Source organism: Abramis brama, assembly GCF_963993115.1.
Source record: "Abramis brama genome assembly, chromosome: 22".
NCBI lineage: Eukaryota > Metazoa > Chordata > Actinopteri > Cypriniformes > Leuciscidae > Abramis > Abramis brama.
Genome location: NC_139984.1, coordinates 20,060,116 through 20,081,568, shown reverse-complemented (window position 1 = coordinate 20,081,568; position 21,453 = coordinate 20,060,116). Strand labels below are relative to the sequence as shown.

Here is a 21,453-nt window from a genome sequence, read left to right as displayed (position 1 = left end):
GTGACAATGTTTACTGTGAATTAAGACACTGAAAGCGAAATAATGTCATTCCTGTTTATTTTGAGGTACTTCCATTTATAGTCACTATATAAATGCAATGTGTTTCAACAAGTGTTTCTTGAGAATTTGACAAAAACCACAGAACAGTGCCAGGAGCAGAAAGCAGTAAACTTAAGATACTACATAAATATTGTTAATTATGTTACATTTGTGTTACAGTATGTAATGAAGTATAGAAACAAATCTCTTCAGACCTCAGGCAATATTTGAGAATTCTGTTCTATAATCAGACCTCCTTCAACTGTAGTGGTCATTGTTTTAAAAAAAGAGAATTAAAATTGAGCCATCCATGTCAGGCTGTAACAAAAAGGCTACATTTGGTACTTTATAGTATACAGTAGCTCAACAAGAGATTGAACTATTTAGTTTAAGTTTAGGTTGGAAAAATATCAAAAAGCCTGTGCTTCTGTTCAACCTCTGTAAGAAAAACAACAACTTTCCCTCACTCAGCGCTGTGAATGAATACAGTCCTTAACAGATTCGTCCCATTTAGTGGTGTTTGCAAAGGCAGTGTCTTCTCCATCTGTCTCTTAGGCACTCAACAGCATGCAACGGGTGGACGTCCACCTTAATGGCAGTCTATGAGAGGAACTCTTCACTGTTGCCTGATGAGCAAAGATGAGGAGAATTTTGATGAGAAAAGGAGAGAACTCCTCAGCTTTCCTCTCTCCTCCGGGTCATTCTTGATATTTATGACGGCCCCTCTTTCCCCTGATTGTCCTGGCTCCCGGAGGCCTCTGCATCAGGGGCTGGAGATCCAGAAGCATCTACCTCTACAAGACAGATATGACAAAACGTACTGCCACAACATTACATGTGCACATCCCCAGCTACACATTCTTGACAGGGTCCTCATGGTCATGGGAAAGACTCAGGTTATTTCAGAGATAAAATGGTGCCAAGAATGTGAACTAAGGAAACTGGGTCAAATAGAGACAGATGCGGCTCTTATTTCAGTAGGAAAGAGTTGAAAAGTTCCCATGCGAATAGGAAACGGTCAAGGAAGCTGTTATTGTTGAGAGGGCAGATAATAAATCTTTGTCAATGGTGACAGCCTCCATTCAACCTCACCAAACCTATTTGTGTTTAATCTGGGCACTGTGACCTCACAGAGTCGTGTCCTGGATAAAGTAAGGGACATTTTGAAAGAAAAGGCCAGTGAAAGTCTTTGGTTCACATCCTCTTTTGTAAACTACACTTGTTTAATGTGATCATGTATCACAGTCTTATCGAATTCACAAAGCAAGTCATTACAGGGGCCGTACGGATGCAGTGTTGCATAATAAACATGACCGAATAGACCACTGGCAGTCAAGAGACATTATAAGTTCTTTTATCACATGAGCAGCACTAGTTGTGCAGAATTACTAATATGAATTACTGTCAGAATATATTTTTAAAAAGGAAGAGGAGGAGATGATGACGACGACAACAAAAAAGAGGATGGAAAAGAAGAAAGAGACTAAAGAAAATGATTGTGAAAAAGTAAGGAGGAGGAGAACTCTAAAGGAGAAGGAGAAATGTCAATACTGGCAAGATGAACTGTAAAGCTCTGTGTGTGACGTACCTGCAGCTTTCAGGTCCATCTGAGCCATGTCTTTGGTTAGTTCACTGGTCCCCACCACTACTGTCTCTCCTTTAATGTCTGGCACTGCATTCCTGCGACCTGTACGATCACAGTTTATGAACTCTGAATATGACGCCTCAACGTCCATCATCTGCTCACAAACTGCCCTCTCATTACACCTAAAAGAAACAAAAGAGAGACAAAAAAGGTACAATATTTACGGTCCAGAAAAAAAAGAAAATCAACATTTTGACTAAAAAACTCTTTTGAAGAACTCCATTTAATGAGCTCTGAAAAGAAATCCTGACAGAGAAAAGCTGTGAATCTCTCAGTTCAGTAATGCCCATGACAGAACACTCCATCTGATGAATTGGAGTAATTATTACTTCAGGGGCTCTATTTCAACGCTAAAGTTAATAGATTCAGCCACTGAACTCATTTCACGGCCTAATTATATAAGAGAGCTAAAAGCATTCATCCAACCCTTGAAGCATTCGTCATTCTTTTCATGCTTGTTTACACTCCGAGTTTCTTGCGAGTATCAGTGCAAGCTTGCAAATGGAGCCTTATTGGCACGCAAACAAGAGATAAAACCCAAAGCGATCGATTAGACACTTTTTGGAGCTCATCAAAAAGCTTTCAGAAGGAGAGTCATGGGTGGGCATTATGCTGAGAGAGGAATCCTCCCGGAGAATGCATCCAAAAACACATTAGCTACTCACTCACTAAGTTTCTTCCAAGTCAACATGAAATCAAAAAACTACCCCATTTCCTTTTAACCAATGCTGCCGATAACGTCTCAAAAGCAACACTCACGTTACTTCTTAAGATAGTCTTTCATCAAATCACATCTAATCATTTCATCTCTGAAATGTCTTTGCTTTTTGGCTGAGATCGCCAACCACTTGCCATTTAGAGACAACTTTTCAAGACCCAATCAATTCATGATGGATAAAATCAATTTCCATCCTTGATTTTCATCTTATCGCATATCCTGCTTCACTCAAAGATGAGTCACATTGGGCTACAAATACTACTGTTGACTTTATGCAGTTTATGACTCTAAATGCCACTCTGAATTTGTACAGCTGGTCAGTCTGAAGAGATGGGACAACAGAAGGAGGAATATTCCAGAGGAATGTGAGAGGGCGAGGGAAAGACAACAAATACAAATAAATGCGATGCTATGTGTTGGAAGCAGAGGGGGAGGCGTGATGTGTGAGGGAGCAACAGGCAGAGAAAATTACAGGGTATAAGTCTTTGTGCTGGTCTTCACTGCTCATCCCTCCTTCCCTTGAATCACCTCTCTCCATCCCTGTATTTCTCTTCATCCTTCAACCCTCCTCTTTTTTCTTTCTTTTTATAGTTCTCTCTTCCCATCTATTATTCTCAAATGCTCCAGTAGTGCTGAGCGAATCAGGGGTGTAGGAACAGTCTGAAAAGTGGGAGGGACTTTAACTTGAAAAGTAATGATTATATCCCAAAATATGGGGAGCTGAACAGAGATTTCTGCAAAGAGCAAAGGATGCCCATGTCAGAATGTGTTGCAGCAGAACATAAGTTAACTTTTGGACACCAGTTTTGTGGAACAATGGGGTCAAAGTTCGGCTGGTTTAGTTCAGTCAGCCCCTGCTATGTGATGTAACCACACTATCTATTGATGGTCATTTAAAGTCGCCATGTATTATTTAGCATAAACTCTACTACCCTAAGGAACTCAGCAATGTTCAAGGAAGCTCCACATGGTTATGGTTTACATAATTTAGCATCACAATGAAGAGGATCTGCAGTGTTTTCCTGAACTGTTTGTCACCATATCACAGTCTGTGCACATTCAACACTGGCCAATGTGTGTTTTAGGAGGCTGAGTCATCTCACATAACGTCTGCCAGCACCAGCATGTCAGTTACCTGATACATCCAACCTCAATTTCGGCCAGGACCTTGAGATGTGTGAGCCAATTTCACTTTCATGCAAACTTTGCTGGCGTGTTCTCCAAATATCAACCTGTTTATGCAGCATCTATAATTACAAGCACTCACATGTCCTAGGTAATGCAGGCAGATTTTTATTGGTGTGACCCAAGTCAGCAAAGGTCAGGCTGAGGTTACAGCAGCTGAAGAAGAATTTGGAACAGTAGCCTGCAGAGAGCCCGACTCCCCAGTGAAGAGACAAACTAAAGAAAGTGTCACACGAAGTGCATGAGGCTTTTAAAGAAAATCTTCCCCAACAAAACACAAGCTGTGCTCTATTGAAAAGTGCACATAATCACAAAAAAGTTGATGTAACACCCCAAGCTGATGTCTGACAACGGTGTAAAATTGCTGTGCTACTGGGACACCAAACTGAATTGCAAAAGTAGGCCTATAGGAAAAAAAGTATCACGGTATCCACAAAAATATGAAGCAACGTAACTGTTTTCAACATTGATAAGAAATGTTTTTAAGCACTAAATCTGCATTTCTGAAGGATCATGTGACACTAAAGACTGAAAATATATTAACATAGGAAACAGTTACTGTTCGTAATAATATATTACAAGAATTACAGTTTTTACAGTGTTTTGTGTTTAAAAAATAAAGTGCGTTTGAATGGTGTATAGATATATACATTTATTTTTTCATTTAGTTATAATTATTTTTCATAGTATAGTTAGAATCTATCTGATACCAAGTGCCCAATATATAGTGTTCCAGCCTGGAAATCCCCATGTAAAAGTTTCTATATTTAGTGAGTTTATCTGGCAACAGGGAGCTATTGCTTTGCTTGTCTCAAATGTACAGTGTTCAGTTACTTTCCATTTACTCTCCCAAATTTCATTACAATAAAGTGACACTACGGCTCACTAAAGGTAATTTAATATATTTTCCCTTGCATGTGACCCAGCTTACTGAACCAAATCTTTTATATGCAGATGGACAAGAGGGAGGAAACAGGAGTCAACTGCGGCAAGGCAGCGTCAGAGGACAGATGATGCAGGTGTGTGCACAAATGCCTGAATATCACAAAAACACCTCACATACCAGAGGGAAAACGGCTCAGCTCACCCTTAGCCTGCAGTCCTTATGGGATCAAGAACGACAGGCTTACAAAACACCAACTTGAGAACTGACATGTTTATCACTTACATGAGTTCTGCGTCGCCAGCAGGCCTAAACAAATGACAAATTCATGTTTAACCTTAACCTTAACCAGAAAAGCAGTGAAAGAGAGAGTCACGCTTTCACTCTCACTAGATGTTTGGATATGTCCAGTGTCTAAAACAGTCTGCACAGCCCACTGGGTACATAAACTCATTTCTCATTTCCATATTTGGACAAATCATGATATATTAGGAGGATCATGAGAATGAAATCCAGCCACTCAGTCTGCCAACTAGATCTTCACTCAAAATCAGAGTCAATCACTGGTCGACTGACATTAGGAGCACATTTTTCATACTTCCATGCACAACTAGTCCTGTATGTGGACAAGTCCAATTATAACAGAAATAATTTACATATACAAGTCTTAAAGGTACAGTAAAAAAATGCAGCCTGTGTAATTATAAAGCTCAGAGGGAGAGGAAAAGTATCAAATAATACTTGAAAGAGTAACAAATGTGGACTTCAGTGAAAATATGTACATTTCACCACTGACAGCAATTCTCTAAAGTTCACTGGTCTTTCAGAAATGATGTCACTTTCCTCAGTTAATGAAGCCTGCGTCACACCGCTGGGTTCCTAGAAACTCCATAAATGGCCCTTTGGCAAAATTATCTGTCTTAATTATCAACATTACGGCTGTGATGGAAAGACGTTCTAGACCACAAATAGCACAATTCACAAACCTCAGGAGGGAACGACACTTCCATGAAAAGCAAAGTGTTCAGACAGAGACTCAGGAATGCACTCTCAGAGGGAAATAAAATGACTCTGAGGTTAATATCATTACAACGGACCACAAGCAAATACATTTTATGGACAATATGTCCATCTCCCATATTCATGTGGCTTTCAAGTGTAGAAACCAACAGGAATACTTAGCGAGTCTCCAGTGCTCTCTCGACCATCAAACCGGTCACAGGGTGTGTCAATACATGCCTAAGCAATTACATGGATGGTTTAAATACTTTTTGCTCATAACTGCTTGACTTCGTCCATCAGTCCCTGGCTTGAAAGTGCATGCGGCCACTCTCAGCAGACTGTTGACTTTATTCAGTCAATAAAGAGCCTCTTCCGTGTAGGCCGGAACTGGACAAGGAAGATGGGACCCTTGAGACAAGAAACTTACTCCTCAAAAGGCAGGAGATGAATCGTAAATGCAAGAGACTTCGCAATTGCACTGCAGGTCTTATTGCCCAATTCCAATTTGTTAATTATATCCGATTTCTTTGACGACCAGCTTCTTTTAAAAGTGACCCATATCCGATATCTGCATTTACACTATACACTTAGCAAAACAACCCAAGGTAGAGGTACTGATCTGGAAAAGCTTAGGTCGGAAAGGAAGTAAAAACAACACGATTTGCAAAGGAAGCAGACAAAATGATAATACAAGCTTTTGCTTTTCGCACCATCTTTAAAGTTCAGCAAACATTGGTCTCCTAAGGCGGAGAAAAAAAGGAGAAAAAAAAAGGAGAAATGCCCTTGTTACAGCCTGAGCGAATGTAGCAATGATCGCTGCTGTAATCACTGCGGTTGGTACGTCATTCGTCACCGTCACTTTTTCAATGACGTACGACTTTAATTGACAGGGGAAAATTCGATCTGTCGCTTACATGGAAGATGCAAAAGCACGCATCCGATTCATTTGATTTATTTCCACTTATGAATGAGGCCTAAACCGATCTGAGAATATCGGAATCCATGTGCTTTTTTCCTGCTTACACATTCGTGGGTCATATCTGATCTGTGCCAGATGGGAGGGAATATATAATAAAAAAACAATTTTTTGGAACCATGTCATGTAAATGTGACCTTCAATCAAGTTCACTCTAGACACTTGATCTCTACCCAGATCACCTCTGGACTGAAAGGCCAAAAACTAATCTCATTAAACCTGCTGTAACATGAGCACTGTCAATCACGGATGGAAAAGTTTCTTTGTTCTCTGCGTCACTGTAATGCTCGAATCATATAACGGCACAGTACAGCTGTGGGAGCCCATTATTGGAGCCATGAATACAGAGTGAATCAGCACACCTGCAAATCAAATAGGTTTCATTTCTAGTCCTACATCATTGCTGCTGTCAACCTAAAGAATGGGGGATATTCTGAACAGAGTGTAACGGGAGCTCTTACTGATATTATCAACAAAGGCCCGAGCGCCCAGCGGAGGATACAAGTCTACTGCTACAATTCTACATGGGACCTCTGTACCTCAGAGTAATAGCCTAAACGTCATATAGTGAATTTACAAACAGTGAATTTAATTAATTAAATTAACATTTTCTGAGGGAAAAAAAATACAGCTGAATCTGCCAATAACTTCCAACTTCAACTTTATTTATGTCCCCCAGGGGGCAATTAGTTTTACAGCAAGGCATACAGACAGACAACCATTAAAAAACATAAAATGTACTGGACAAAAGACAATACACTGACCGCGAGTAAACTCCTGACCCTACTAACCACCGCCATTGCCTAAGTTTAGAAGGGAAATGGCTGTGGGAATAAATAAGTATCTATTGCTCTTAACTAGAGGAAATCTAAATCGCAAAGCTGGAGGGTAGGGTTCTCAAACTCAGAGTAAAGGGGATGGGCATTAACTGATAGATTTAGCTTTCCGTACTACCTGTCTATCGTACAGGTCAGTAAAATGGACATAAATCACAATAACATTTTGATTATGGATGAACAAACAAATGAATAAATGAGCAAATGATTCAACAAATTTTCATTGTGATTAAGTGTGTTGAACCCTACATTTTGATTTTGGACGAACAAATTAATGAACAAATGAATAGTCTTCATCTTCATATTACTGAATGAACAAATAAACAAACGAAAGCACAAATAAATGAACAAACAATTGAACAAATAAACACACAACTGAACAAACCAATTATCAAACAAAGTGAGATAAGTTATACATTTCAAAAGCCATTTTTTTGCACCCTGTTCAAATCACAAACCACCAGAAGACACACTCAATCTGTGATAGAAATATGGCAACCAGACTGACATATTGCTGCAAGCATTTGTTGGAGTACCGTATTATGGGAAAAAAGTAGAAACACCCAAATGGGACAAGCTTATACATAGAAATGACAACCTTCTTGTCTTATTTCCATTAGACAGATGTGCACACTCTGCTGACTACAAGAATTTCAGCCCTTTTACAAAGGAGTTTAAGAGTTTGCTCCACTGATAATATGTTTAAAGCTCCAGTTTTGGGCAAGAGAATGTTTATATAATATCTTCCAAGGAATAAAGTGAGCTTGAAAAATGTCCCATATTCTGTCTTTATCAGGGAAGAGTTTCTGGACACCACAGAGCTGCATCTAATCAAGTTGAATAGACTCCAGCCTGTCTAAAGAAGCAAGCACATTTAGCTGCTCTTGAGATAAGTGCACCAGCTCCAGCACTCCCCTTTTTATGATGAGCCACAGCTCAACTGAACAAACACACACTTTGTGTTCACATGACCTAAGTGACTGCTCAGTCCAAGAAGGGAAAAAAATAAAACACACCCTATAGCCACCATTGCACAGGCATTGTTTTTTTTTTTTGGCATTGGTTTCAAAAACAGTAATAAAAAAAAACCCCTCACAATTCAAAGTTAGTTTGCTGTCGTCCTATGTATCCTTCCTCCTTTTGAAGGGCCTTGCTTTGTGTGTCCACAACTATTTTTCTCAAGCAACATCAAAAGAGCCATTGCCTGAATTTCAATGCTGGTAATATTACTCAGGACCAGGAACAGTCACCTTCTTCCACCGACCAAGCATTTTGTGCTATAATCATGACTTTTTAAATGCCAACTTTACGGTCCCCAAGCACTTCAGCTGCACTTTCACAGCCTCTTATCAGCATACTGTAATATTTCCCGGCACATGTTCAGCATCTCCAGGAAAAGGTTATGAGAACACCGCAAGATAACTTTTGCTGGCGCATTACACATTCTCAATGCACCTAAAATGTGAGGGATCTTTGATCACATTTTACAAAAAAAGTTAATTACATTCAAATTGTCAAACAACTAAAGCAAAATAATGCTTATGAATGACAGAAATCATCAAGCAAACAAACAGCAAAAATAAAAAGTAAAATAGCATATCATTTTAGCTTAAAAATATAAATATAAAAATATTGTCTGCCAAATATTCAGACTTATTCTCTCAAATAAGATAAACTCATGAAAATAGGCGCGTTTCCATTACAGAATTGCGCAAAACTTTTGAGATTTTTTCTAAATGTCGACAAAAAACTATTGCGAAATGACGGCGTTTCCATTAACCGATGTTATGCGACTAAAACTTAATTTTTCCTCTCGCGATAAGTAAATTAATTCCAAAAACCATGGTAATGGACGTTGGTAAGTTTATGTACTATATCCCAGCCACTGCACTGGCCATTATTATTAATGGAAGGAGACGTATGTGTGTTTTCCAAGCATTAATGGTAAGGAACGACCCTTATACTGTGAGCGGCACATATGAGGTGTTTCTGGGTGTTTCTCCCTCATTTCTGCTTCGAGGTCTTGACTGTGGCATTTCTTTGAGGTTTAGAATCCAGTATTCCTGTAATTCTTTTGTCTTGTATGAATTTAATGAAGAACTCTGTCTCGTATTCTGTCCAAACACACCACGTCATCTACGTCAGGTGACCTGTAAATGCGCAAAAACTGTTTCCATTACAGTTTTCCGAAATATTTATTTTTCGAATTGCCTGAAAAACCACCTCATGCGAGCGTAAAAACTTTTTTGCGATAAATGGGAGTTTTTGCAAAATTGACGTGTTTCCATTGGGCGTATTTTCAATTCGCAATTTTAATTTTGCGCAATTTGAAGGGTAATGGAAACGCGGCTAGTGACACACTATAATTGTAATACAATTAGGAAAAATGTCATGTATAGTTTCAGTTTAGCCAAAGTCCTTTTAAGACAAGTCATTTCACTCGGCGGACATCTTTGTGCAGTTCCTATCTCTTTGAATGGGGAAACATCAAATTCTCAAACTGTTCGCCAAGCTTACGATTAAATTTCATATTTGAAATCACCAATGAAATCTGACAACAACTGTCTCATAAATTGTGTTTCTAAACGCTCAAATCGTGACAATTTATTTTTTATTTTTCAAGCTGTACCAAGCTAATGCGTCTCAGAACACTGACTGTTTCTATAGAAACCGGAGCTTCTAACGGCAGCTGCTGGGACGCGATTACTTTACCCATTGGCGATTGGCTTTTTTCTTTAGAAGGTGGGACTTATTCCGCCATATTGCGCATTGCACTTTATCCCATTAATAATACGAGTGCACCATCTTCTGTATATAAATTCTTTGGTTTAGCATGTCACACCACAGGACAAGTTATTTTGACTCAGTCATAACAGTTTGAATCGCATATGCAAATGTAAACATTTAACTTATTAAAGTTGAAAATATCTCTATTTTGTGGTGGCATCACACCGCATGACTCAACTAAACATGAACATGAAAGTAGTTCCACATTAAAATCATAAAACTGAAAAACAGTAGGAGGTAAACTCCCCTTTCCCAACTCACAACCCTTCAAAATGTCTAATTTACTTCCTGTTGGGGTCTTGATTAGCAACATTTTCAAGGATCCACAAGAGACTGATCATTTTGAAATGGATTTTGTGAAGTCGATCCTCAAGACTCTAGTATAAACTAGTGACTAATATATTTTTAGGACAATATGTAGGCTACATTTTGTTCCCATTTTTGAGTACACCCAATGAGATAATGACCTAAATATTTAAACTTAATTTACATATTGATTTCGATAAATTTCTGGGAATGTTCATTTAAAAAAAAACTTTTTTTAAACTGTTCTTTGCTGTCTAGCAAAATCAAAATGTAAGAGAAAATAAATAAATGTATACACCATGGCAAGTACCCATTTAATGCAAATATAATAGATATATGGGTCTTCCTTAAATTCTGTTTGCATATATTAGATGTCTAAATTCCTATAAGTGCCTATTTAATGCCAAACGCTGACAGATTGCATGTAAAACAAGATAGCTCTTAAATGTGTAATGGGCATATTGGCCATGGAGGTGGCATGAATACTGTGGAGAGAGAAAGAAAAGAGGCTGCCAAGCCTGCAGTCACAGTCATACTTGTGGATGAGACGGTGGTGTCACCCACACGTGACTCGCTCTCATTCGTCTTCCTCTAATGCCTCAGGACCGCCACCACTCCATCCATGAGGATTTTATAGAGGATCAAGACAAGAATTGCAAAGCTAATGCAGAAAGTTTGCGGTCAGGAAGTTTTTCCTCATGTCATCGAGACCCTTTCAGCTCCCTGGGGTGCTGAGTGAAGGGCTGCTACTTTACAAGCAAGAGATTTTCAAAGCCACTAAGAAGCAATTAACTGAAGACTTGGAAGCGATAGCCGTATCGAGATTAAAGCCATTTTCCTCGCACTGATGTCGGGAGGCTTTTAGCTCACAAGGCCCTTTAACAGAGCGAGTATTTGGTGTTTTTTCATGAAACAAATTGTTAGCATTTAAAAAGGCTCGGGGAGATGAAGGTGTGAAACCACCGCCTCTTTACTAATGCAGGAGTTTATGGGCTTCATTTCCCTGTGTGGCCTATCAGCCCTTTTGATATCAGAGCAAATATTAAATCATAATGAGGACACTGCAGAGAGGCCGAGTCAAATGTTACAGCAGTTTGAGACAGCTGAACTTTAGAGCCGACACACAAAGACACAAATCCTTCTTTAATAATTCCACAGCACCCACATCCAACACGGCCACAACATTATTTGCCTAGCACAGGTGGACGCCTGGATGTATTTGCCTCATTATTTGAAAGAAACACCAACCACGGCAGCTGACGCAGGCTTCATGAAGATAAAGGATAAAAAAACTTGTGGCGTTTGTCTTCCTACCTACTTCATATTCAATTAATGTCTATAACAAGCAGGAATAAAAAGTAACAACTCAAACTCATCTGACAATGCAGGTTAAAAAGTCGATAATGAAACCGCAGTAGAAGAGTTACTTAAAAGTTCTGAGGGCAGAAAGGAAAAGGTCTCAATTAAGCAATGATTTTCCTGTCTGCTAAAGAGTTTCCTTTTAGACCACTTTAAAGGAAGTAAAACTCATGTGTCATTGAAAGATGGCATATGTTTTCCACCGTTATGATGATATGCACACGCACATGATGCAGTTTGCGGCCAGCCGTCAGTCAATCTCCCAGCCAGAAAATGGTTTAAGAGAGAGAGAGAGTTCAAATCTCCTTCTGACCCAAATAGTATCAGATGTCTGAATCAATCCGCTGTTTGTTTGGAGGCATAACTACCACTTATTGTTTTTATGTGGCTTTCCCTATGAATCACACATCAGACTATGACAACAGTGACTGAAGGGAGGAATCTTTGCTGAGTCACGAACAGGTGTGGTTCTGTTCAGATGAAAACAGTGGGAGTTTATTTGACTGGAAATGTTGGAGAAGGATTACAATCTTAAATCCCAAGAATTCTTTCATTATTTACTCATGTTCATGTCATTTCAATCTCTTTCTTCAACGGAGGAGGACTTTACTTTATTGAACTTTAGGGAATGTCAGGCTCCACAAATTGTGTGTGTGTGTGTGGGGGGGGGGCATCATAAAATTGAATCATGTGATATTTAATTCTATATTTAAATCTAATTAAATAGCTTTGTGCAATGAAAATACTGAAATTTAAGTGATTTATTTACTAATAATCAAGACATTTTTGAAGTCAGTGATGCAAAACATCATTGGTTTTCATGCATCTACTGACGAATCGTGATGTACCAAATTTGAATATACACGCATTTTCAGATTGCAAAAATAAGATTTACTGTAAGTGTTACAACGGAGTCAGTGTGACTGCGCTACTGTTAAAAAAAAAAAAAACTGTACAAGAGTAATGACTGTGAAATGGTCCCAGAACATTTGATGATTGGAGGTTTACAACACATATGCACATGAAAACTCTTTTCCTACAAACAGTCAAAAGGTCATACGCCTTCTGAAAATAATCACGCTGTTTTGAAAATGAATGGTTTGCACACAAATTACAGTACCTATCCAAACCAAATGCCACACACTGAAATATGCTCACCACCATCTGCACCCTGCTATTACAAAGAGCAGCATAGGGACAAACTGTAAAGAAACAACAAATCATCATATTTAACAATAACAAAGTTGTGGAAAAGAACAGTTCACACAAAAATAATGTTCTGTCATTATTTACTCATCCATATGTCGTTTCAAACCCATATGACATTATTTTTACAATAAAATTCTCATAATAATTAAGACAAAATTAAAGAATTTTCACATAGGTTTTCCATATACTGACCAGGGGCTTGTCAAACTCAAAAACAACAAAAACCTATAAAAGCACCATAAAAAGTCTTCTGAAGCCAATGGAAGCCTAGTTTGAGAAACAGACTGAAATATAAGTCACTGAAAATCTTCACTTCCACTGTAGCTCTGAAATAAAATAAATAGTTTGAAGGCGAGTTTGACGTCATGACGGTCACATTTTTTAAGTTGCAGAAGTGGTTCTTAACATTATCAATGAAATTTTATTGTAGTGAAAACATCTATGAGAAAATATTCTACGACACACATAATATATACATGTAATTGGGAAAAACACATTCTGGAGTGGATTGACATGAGGGCGAATAAATAATGACAGAACGTTCATTTTTGGCTGAAATTTCCCTCTAAAGGGCAGGATATTGTCTCTTTGACAGGACCTCTGTACACACATCCAGTTCTGCTCTTGCATTAAACAACACATGGCCTTATAACAGGAAGCAGGTGGGACGTCTGTCCTTGTCGTTTATGTCCTTCTCCTGCACCCGAGGTCTTACCGCGAGAGAGAGAGCGTGGAGGATACACAGAACCAGAAACACTGAGCATCTGGTGTGCAGACAGACAAGAACAGAATACAGACATATTTATTAAGCTTAATGGAAAGGTTGACCCAAAAATGAAAATTCTGTCCTGGACCCAATTGACTTTAATAGCATGGACAAAAATGCTTCTTTTTGGATCAACATCAGAAGTAAATTATAACAGAATATTCATTTTTGGGTGAGCTGTTCCTTTAATATCCATCTATAGAACTCTGCACAGTTATTGAATGAGAACTGTATGCATAACTTAAAAGGATACTCCACTTTTTTTGGAAATAGGCTCATTTTACAACTCCCCCAGAATTAAACAGTTGAGTTTTACCGTTTTCGAATCCGTTCAGCCGATCTCCGGGTCTGGCGGTACCACTTTTAGCATAGCTTAGCATAGATCATTGAATCGGACAGGACCATCAGCATCTCTCTCAAAAAAATTGACCAAAGAGTTTCGATATTTTTCCTTCTGTAGTTATATCGTGTACTAAGACCGACGGAAAATGAAAAGTTGTGATTTTCTAGGCTGATATGGCTAGGAACTATACTCTCATTCCTGCGTAATAATCAAGAAACTTTGCTGCCGTACCATTCCGTCGGTCTTAGTACACGATGTAACTACAGAAGAGTCAAGTTTTAAATAGGAAAAATATCGAAACTCTTTGGTCATTTTTTTGAGAGAGATGCTAATGGTCCTGTCCGATTCAATGATCTATGCTAAGCTATGCTAAAAGTGGTACCGCCAGACCCGGAGATCGGCTGAATGGTCAAACTCAACTGTTTAACTCTGGGGGAGTTGTAAAATGAGCCTATTTCCAAAAAAAGTGGAGTATCCCTTTAATAGTTCTTGAATCCAGAGGTATTCGCTGAATGGTCAACCTCAGGTTTGTGTAGATTTTGTCCTCATCGGCAGCCCGAACGAACAACATAAATGGACCCAGAAAACAACCTTTAAAATAGGTACCGGTAAATTGCAAAACTGTATCTGCAGGCCCAACAAAACAAAACAAAAATAGTAGCAGATAAACTTAAACAAGTATGCACAAGAAACACTGAACATCCTTTTGTTAAAACATAGCAGAAATGCATATTATTCTATGATACTTTTATGACATGCAAGGGAGATCTTCCAGTCAGTGCTCACAGCCTCCAAACCCAGACAGCAATTAAAAAGAAATGTCCTGACCTGGACAAGCAAACGAAGCTGAACAGCTGTTAAGTCTTAAAGACCACCTGTCACATACGTTTCCTCTTTTTGCTGCCCTGTCTTTAACCCCTTCTCACTTCCAATTACAAATACTTCAAGCTAACAACCATTATCCAAACTTAGTCACAGCACACAGCTTCAATTACTTACCAAACGCACTCTGAACGCTAATGACATGGTGCTACAAAGCTCTCCAAGGACCTGAATAAAGGCAGTTTTATTTTAGTCCACACGAGAAACAGAAAGCGGTGTCCTCTGATCCTAGGGTTTATGAGGGAGCCTCCTCTCATTCTCTCTCTTTCTGTCTGCCTCTGTCTTTCTCCTTCCCGTCTCTCTCTCGCTCTCTCTCCGCAGCGAACGGATCCCACACAGCTGCAGCACGCCTCTCTCCCACATATCAGGGAGGATGTGGGCGTAAAGTGATTTGATTTGCTCTGAGTTGTGAAGAGAGGAGGACAAGCAAAACATATCCTGAGAGATGCTTTCAAATGTTGAATGACAGCTTGAATGAATCTGACCAACGGCTTTGGCCATAGCCCACATAAGTGCGTTAAAAGCACACTGACCATGTTTACTTGCACATGAAAATTCAGATTAATTTCGTAATTCGATTATATTTCAATGATGTAAGCGTGTTAACACTTTAACCCGATTACCATAACCTGATTAAGACGATATTCCTATCGGAACTGCCATGGCAGTTTTTGAGCCAAGTGAAATGCAAATTCCCATACTTAATACATAAATAAACACATACATACAATTAATTGTCTTATTATTATTATTATTATTACTACTATTATTATCAGTGTCGCGGTACCAAAATTTGAGTAGTTACTACCAATAAAATTACTAGTAAAATTCTACGGTTCTCAGTACCAGAGCAAAAACTGTTGAATTAAGTACTTTTTTTTTTTGTCATCCATTGGTTTTCAGTGACAATAATCACAGTTTCTGATTCAATCGTGCATTCAAATACAGTTGTTAATCCAGAAACTTTGCAGTGTACTTAGCAGCATGAAAAACTAAACTTGTATTCAGATTGTGAATGGGTAATAAACAAAGCAAGAGAAGAGCCTCCCTTTATAATCAATAAGGCTGTCAATCTCTAAAGCACAAACTCACTGAATTCTGCACTCACAAAAACTCTTGTTATATAAAAAAAAAAAAAAAGCTGTCTTGATGTAAATTAGAGATTCATTGTACAATTATGTTTACACACTTTTTTGGTTATAATGAAAGGATTCGCAAGAATGCAGCTTGCGTTGAACAAAAAAACAAAAACCTTATGCGTTTTCAGCTGTGTTAAGCCCATTCTGACTAACAACTCTAATAAGCCATTGCATCTAGGCACTCAACACAGAAGTGATTGGCTACAATGCCTGACTAGGCAAAAAATAGGGCTGAACGATTAATCGCAATAAAACCGCACGCGATTTGGCAAAGTCTGCGATTATTTTATGCGCAGCTTGTCAGTGGAGTGCGGCTGATTGGTAGTAAATACTGCCCCATTTGAACGCCAGGGGGCGCTCTCATGCAAACACGCTAAATATGCCCCGCCACAGAAGTACAATAATGCGCATCATTCCAGGAAATCCCTATCGCTGTAGCTGAATAAACAGAAGATTGAAACGCTTTGATTAAACATGACTTATAAATACACAAGAAGGCACATCATCTCACAGAAGGATGCTCAACTGTCGTTATGAAGTGAGTTTGGAGTAAATGCATGTTATATGTTGTCTGTTGTTGGACAAGAGGTTCATAAATGCTTCTCATGTTTTGGAAAGATGGTTGACGCATGTTGCTTTTTCAAATGCACCTTATAAGTGACTCAAACTCACAGTGCTTTCAGATGGAGCAGCGTTTACATATCCATACATCAATGACAAGCTGCGCATAAAAAAACAAAACAAAAAAAACATTAGATTGGTTTAGATTAGATCGCAGCCTTTGCGATTTTAAAAATCGCGATAAGCCATCTCGATTTAAGTGCGATTACATGGAAAGTGCGATTAATCGTTCAGCCCTAAAAAAACAAACAAAAAAAAACAGTGTAAATAGAAACCTTTGACGCTCAGAGCGCTCAAACAAACACAAACGAGAGCATTGGAAAAATGCAGAAATTCTGGTAGTCAACTTTTCCTTTTTTTTTTAAAGTAGGCTACCGAAAGTACCAGTACGCTTGACAACCCTAATTATTATTAGGTGCATATTATTAATCATAATCATTTACAGGCTGTGCACAGAATGTGCATGTCCAAATAAAAGCATTATGATTGTTATAGAACACACTGAAGAAGATATTTGAGGAGACAGATTATTTTATACAAACATTAAAAAAAACTAATTAAAAAAACAGATGGGCAATAGCTTTATAAGGGTCTCTTGACCTACATTTTGCAATTCAATGTGCTCTTGTGTGCTGCTGTCAAGGACATGAATAAGAATTGAGTTAAATTATTTCAATTCATTTTTACTAATCTGCACAGTAAAAGGCCAGAGCAAGCAGCATAAACAGTGAGAAAAGAATATGCATGTTATTTATTCAGATTATGCTGATTACATGTATTCAGGGAACAGCTGTGAGGCATCTGTGACAAACTGTTTGATAAAAGATAACCTAGAATATAGACCATGGTTATTATTGTTATCTAAAACTAAATCTATTAAAAACGGCAAAGCTGAAATACCAGATAAAAGATTAAAAATGTTACTTTGGCAAATAACTAAAATAAAGCATTAAAATTATGGTAAATAAACTCAAACTGAAATAAAATAAATAAATTTTAACTTAATTATTTAAAACATTTATTTTAAAAATGAGTGCTGTCACTAACGATTATTTTGGTAATCAAGTATACGGTCGATTATTTTGACGATTAATCGGGTAATCTGATTTTTTTGTAATAAAAATAAGTGAACAATAGCCTTTAAAATTACTTAAAATACATACAAGAGACAATAATAAATTGTATAAATTGTAAATAATAAATTATAATGGTTTTATTGAACAACGCTTAACATACATAATGTAATATACAAAATATACATAATAAACAAATAAACATACATTATGTATTTAGCAAATGCCTGCAGAGCGTGCCAAAAGTCTGGTGATTGTTGTTGTTACACTGATCTGTTATAGCAGATCAAATCCTAATTTAATAGTGGCAAAACAACATTTTATTCAAAGGTCCACTTAATCTTTAATATTTGGCCACTTTTTTTTAACGATAAAAATGCTACAGTGAGGGTTTAATTTTATTTTGAAATCGCAATGAACAACAATTCGCATATTTAGAAACATATTGATGTATTTTTCTGTACAAATTGATGTACAAATTAATAAGACCTTATAAATACTAAATTATTTCATGTGATGTATCAAGAGCACTGTGGATGGACAGTGAAAAAAACAAAGTTTCAAATGAGAAAGCGTCAACCCCGATTCATTCAGCGACAGCTGTGTCAATTCCTGAAATACATATATTAAGTTGTATAAATTCATTGTGTTGATTCTATAAGTTTCATGTGCAATTAAAATTATAATCGGAACAGCTCTCCCAGCAGGCTATAATTGAGTGGAGAATTGCCTCCCAGCATTAATGTTATATCAACAGCCTTGTTGATGAGGCTCTCAAGACATTGTAGTACTACAATTGAATCAAAGCACTTGTGCACACCAAATTATTTCAGATTGTCAATGTCAAGCTTAGAAGTTTACATCGGTTTCAATTCAAAGCTACTCTGAGTATATACTACTATAGCCTCTGCTTTGAGCCGAGTAGTTTATATATTTAAATTCATGCATCAAGAAAATGCGAGACAGTTAAGTAGCCAATTCACTAGGCCAACTAGAAAAACATTTATAAAAATAGAGAGGAAAACAAATTGAAACAAAATCAACCACAAAAGCCATCAACGGATACCGTGGCATGATAATGGCTCAAGTACTGATGCGAAACTCTTGCCATAGCCTGACCTGGACGTGTCATGTAAATGAACTTTTCACTTAAAGCAAAGAGCCAGAGAGCACTTACCAAACCGATTGCTGCCAGCAGAGGATAATGCTTCTGTTACATCACAATGATAAATGATAATAGTCACAACACATCTTTGAGTACCACTACCTGCCATTTCATCAGCCTACTCTGGCTGAAGAAGCCAAGTGGATGATGACTTGCTCGAATAACATCTTTTGACTCAGAGGTCCAAAAAAGCAGTTGCTATAGTGAAGTTGTTGGGCCATAGATAGAAAGTAGGACAACCAAGCTCATGAGAGCAAAAGACACCAACGATTTCTTGGTTGTATAGGACAAACTGACAGTTGAAGTTACATATCATAAAGTTCATTACAGCACCAATCAATCAATCTGTTCAATACAGCATAAAGTCCATTGCAGCATCAAATATTAACATTCACTCTACAGAATTAGTTTCAGACGAATTGTCCACCGGATACATTTACACAGCTCACATGACTATGAAAAATTAAAAGGCTGATGACAATGAACTGACTGTTCCACTTCAGATTGTTCATTCATTGTTGATGTGTGCGACTCATCAAAACTCCTCAGTGAATCAAGTCCAAGATGTCTTTGAGTTCAAGGGACCCTCCTCCTGTTCTGGCAAGGGATCTCATGAATGTACTGACCTAAACAACTGATTCCTCACAAGTGAAAGAGCTAAAAACTGACCATCTTGCATAATAAATACACAGATCAAAGTAAACAGGTAATCCGCATGCACACACATACACTAAAAGAGATTACATTTGATTTGTATAATGTCTTTGGCAAATCTTCACGAGTGTGCTGCCAGAGCACTCCATCATAATAAAAATGTCCATATATGATTGAACCGCTGAAATGGCATGGCTGATCTCTTTGTTGTTACTACATTACTGCTGAACTCATGCAAAGTGCTCTTAAAGGGATAGCTCACCTAAAAATTTGCATTTTCAGTTTCAAACCATTCAGCAGACTTTTGTTCATCTTCAAAACAAAAGATATTTTTAATATTCCCTCATTACTTTTGCACACGAGCACGATTTGTATAGACACTGTAGAAGAAATCCATATGAATCAAGCGGTTTAATCCTTCTGAAAAGGCATGAATGCTTTATATAAAGGCTATTATTCTCATGTAAACAGTGATCAATGCACATAAATATAGCCTACATCAAATATGGTAAAAGGAAGCTCAAAGACACTTGCTTGATGCACATGAAAATTTTCGTTGGTTGGACTTTCAATGTACAAATGAAATAATGAGAGAATAATCAAAATAGCTTAATTTGTGTTCTGAAGATGAACGAAAGTCTCTCTCGAAACAATAAGAGTTGAACAGAGTGTTTAGATCCAACTTACCTCAACACACCTGGCTGGAAGTTTCTAGTATGCCTAGTGAGACCTTGATTAGCTGGTTCAGGTGTGTTTAATTGGGGTTAGAGTTAAACTTTGCATGACAGTGGTGGCCCTCCAGGAGCAGGATTACACACCCCTGAACTAACCTTTAATATATATGCATGTGTTCCTCCTATGAGTCATGACAACACTTCTTCTTCTTGCAAGTATGATAGTATAATGGCTTTTGCTAAAAAAAAAAAAAAAATGCCACTGGTTTTGCATAAGGAGTTACAAATATAAATTCTGTCATCACTCACTAATCTTCCTGTTGTCAGAGCCTTTCATTATGTGGAAAAGTCACTGGAAGAGTGTGGTTGTCAATCCTTTAAAAACTGCCAAAAATCTCCTTTCGTTTTACACACAAGAAAGTCATGCAGAGTTGGAACAACATGATGGTAAATTTTAATTTTAAGGTGAACTGTCCCTTTAAGGTCACTGAATATTGGCAAATTTTGTGAAGAATACTTGAGAAACGCTACTGGAAAACAATGGCCAAGTAACGTAAAGAAAAAAAGATCCCAGACCATTTTATAAAACCAATATCAACTATACATTTGGACGAAGGAGCTTTTCAATTTCTTTTAAATATTTTGTCGACTTATGAATGTTAGATTTAAGCAAAATAAGTCCTTGCATTACGACTCCTCCATACTTTAAAGTCTATAGGCTACAAATAGGCGTCACAAATGACAGCAAAACGGCAATTTAACCACAATCTTTATGCATATGTTTAGCATAATCCATCAAGAAAGTAATGCGTCAATGCGTTTTGTTACATTTGCATAGCCTGTTGTTTCACTACAGAAACTATGTCGGCTGCACTAACCTTGATCCGCTTCACTTTCTTCCACTTGGTACTACGACATTCACTCTTTGTCGGGATTCCCCTTCATTTCCAAACGCTCTTCCCTCATTCCACGCAGATTCAGTGGATTTCTATTGATCTATTCCGCGATTCCAAGTCAAATCCAACGCTCCTCTGACAGTCTATTGAACACAATGAGGAACAAGAGGAATAGGGCTTTAAACAGCTGTTTCCAAAATGGAGTGGATCCCACAGCCAATCACACTCCGTGTGCTCTCTTACCAACAGCACTTCTCTTGTTCACGACTTCACGCGGACCTGCTTGCTTGGTCAA

At 37.9% G+C, this 21,453-nt stretch overlaps 1 protein-coding gene across 2 annotated transcripts; it reads right to left on the bottom strand.

Annotated features, from left to right (window-relative positions):
* Positions 1-40: 40 nt before the first annotated feature.
* pkig (protein kinase (cAMP-dependent, catalytic) inhibitor gamma) lies at positions 41-21,363 on the bottom strand. 2 transcript variants are annotated; one of them, XM_084098562.1, is made up of 3 exons: positions 21,141-21,363; positions 1,628-1,806; positions 41-833 (listed from the first exon to the last, which is right to left on the bottom strand). In XM_084098562.1, exons 2-3 carry the CDS (start codon positions 1,776-1,778, stop codon positions 751-753), a joined length of 234 nt encoding a protein of 77 aa, XP_083954688.1. In that variant the 5' UTR covers positions 1,779-1,806; positions 21,141-21,363; the 3' UTR covers positions 41-750. The 2 variants fall into 2 exon arrangements, with proteins under 2 accessions (XP_083954688.1, XP_083954689.1); XM_084098563.1 differs by lacking the exon at positions 21,141-21,363 and adding an exon at positions 15,054-15,255.
* Between the last annotated feature and the right edge of the window lie 90 nt (positions 21,364-21,453).

Bases quoted from the DNA above. Each gene is read 5' to 3' on its own strand.
- pkig (XM_084098562.1), bottom strand. From the start codon at position 1,778: ATGATGGACGTTGAGGCGTCATATTCAGAGTTCATAAACTGTGATCGT. The intron at 834-1,627 runs GTACGTCACACA...TCTGTCTTGTAG, and splicing joins GATGGACCTGAAAGCTGCAG to AGGTAGATGCTTCTGGATCT.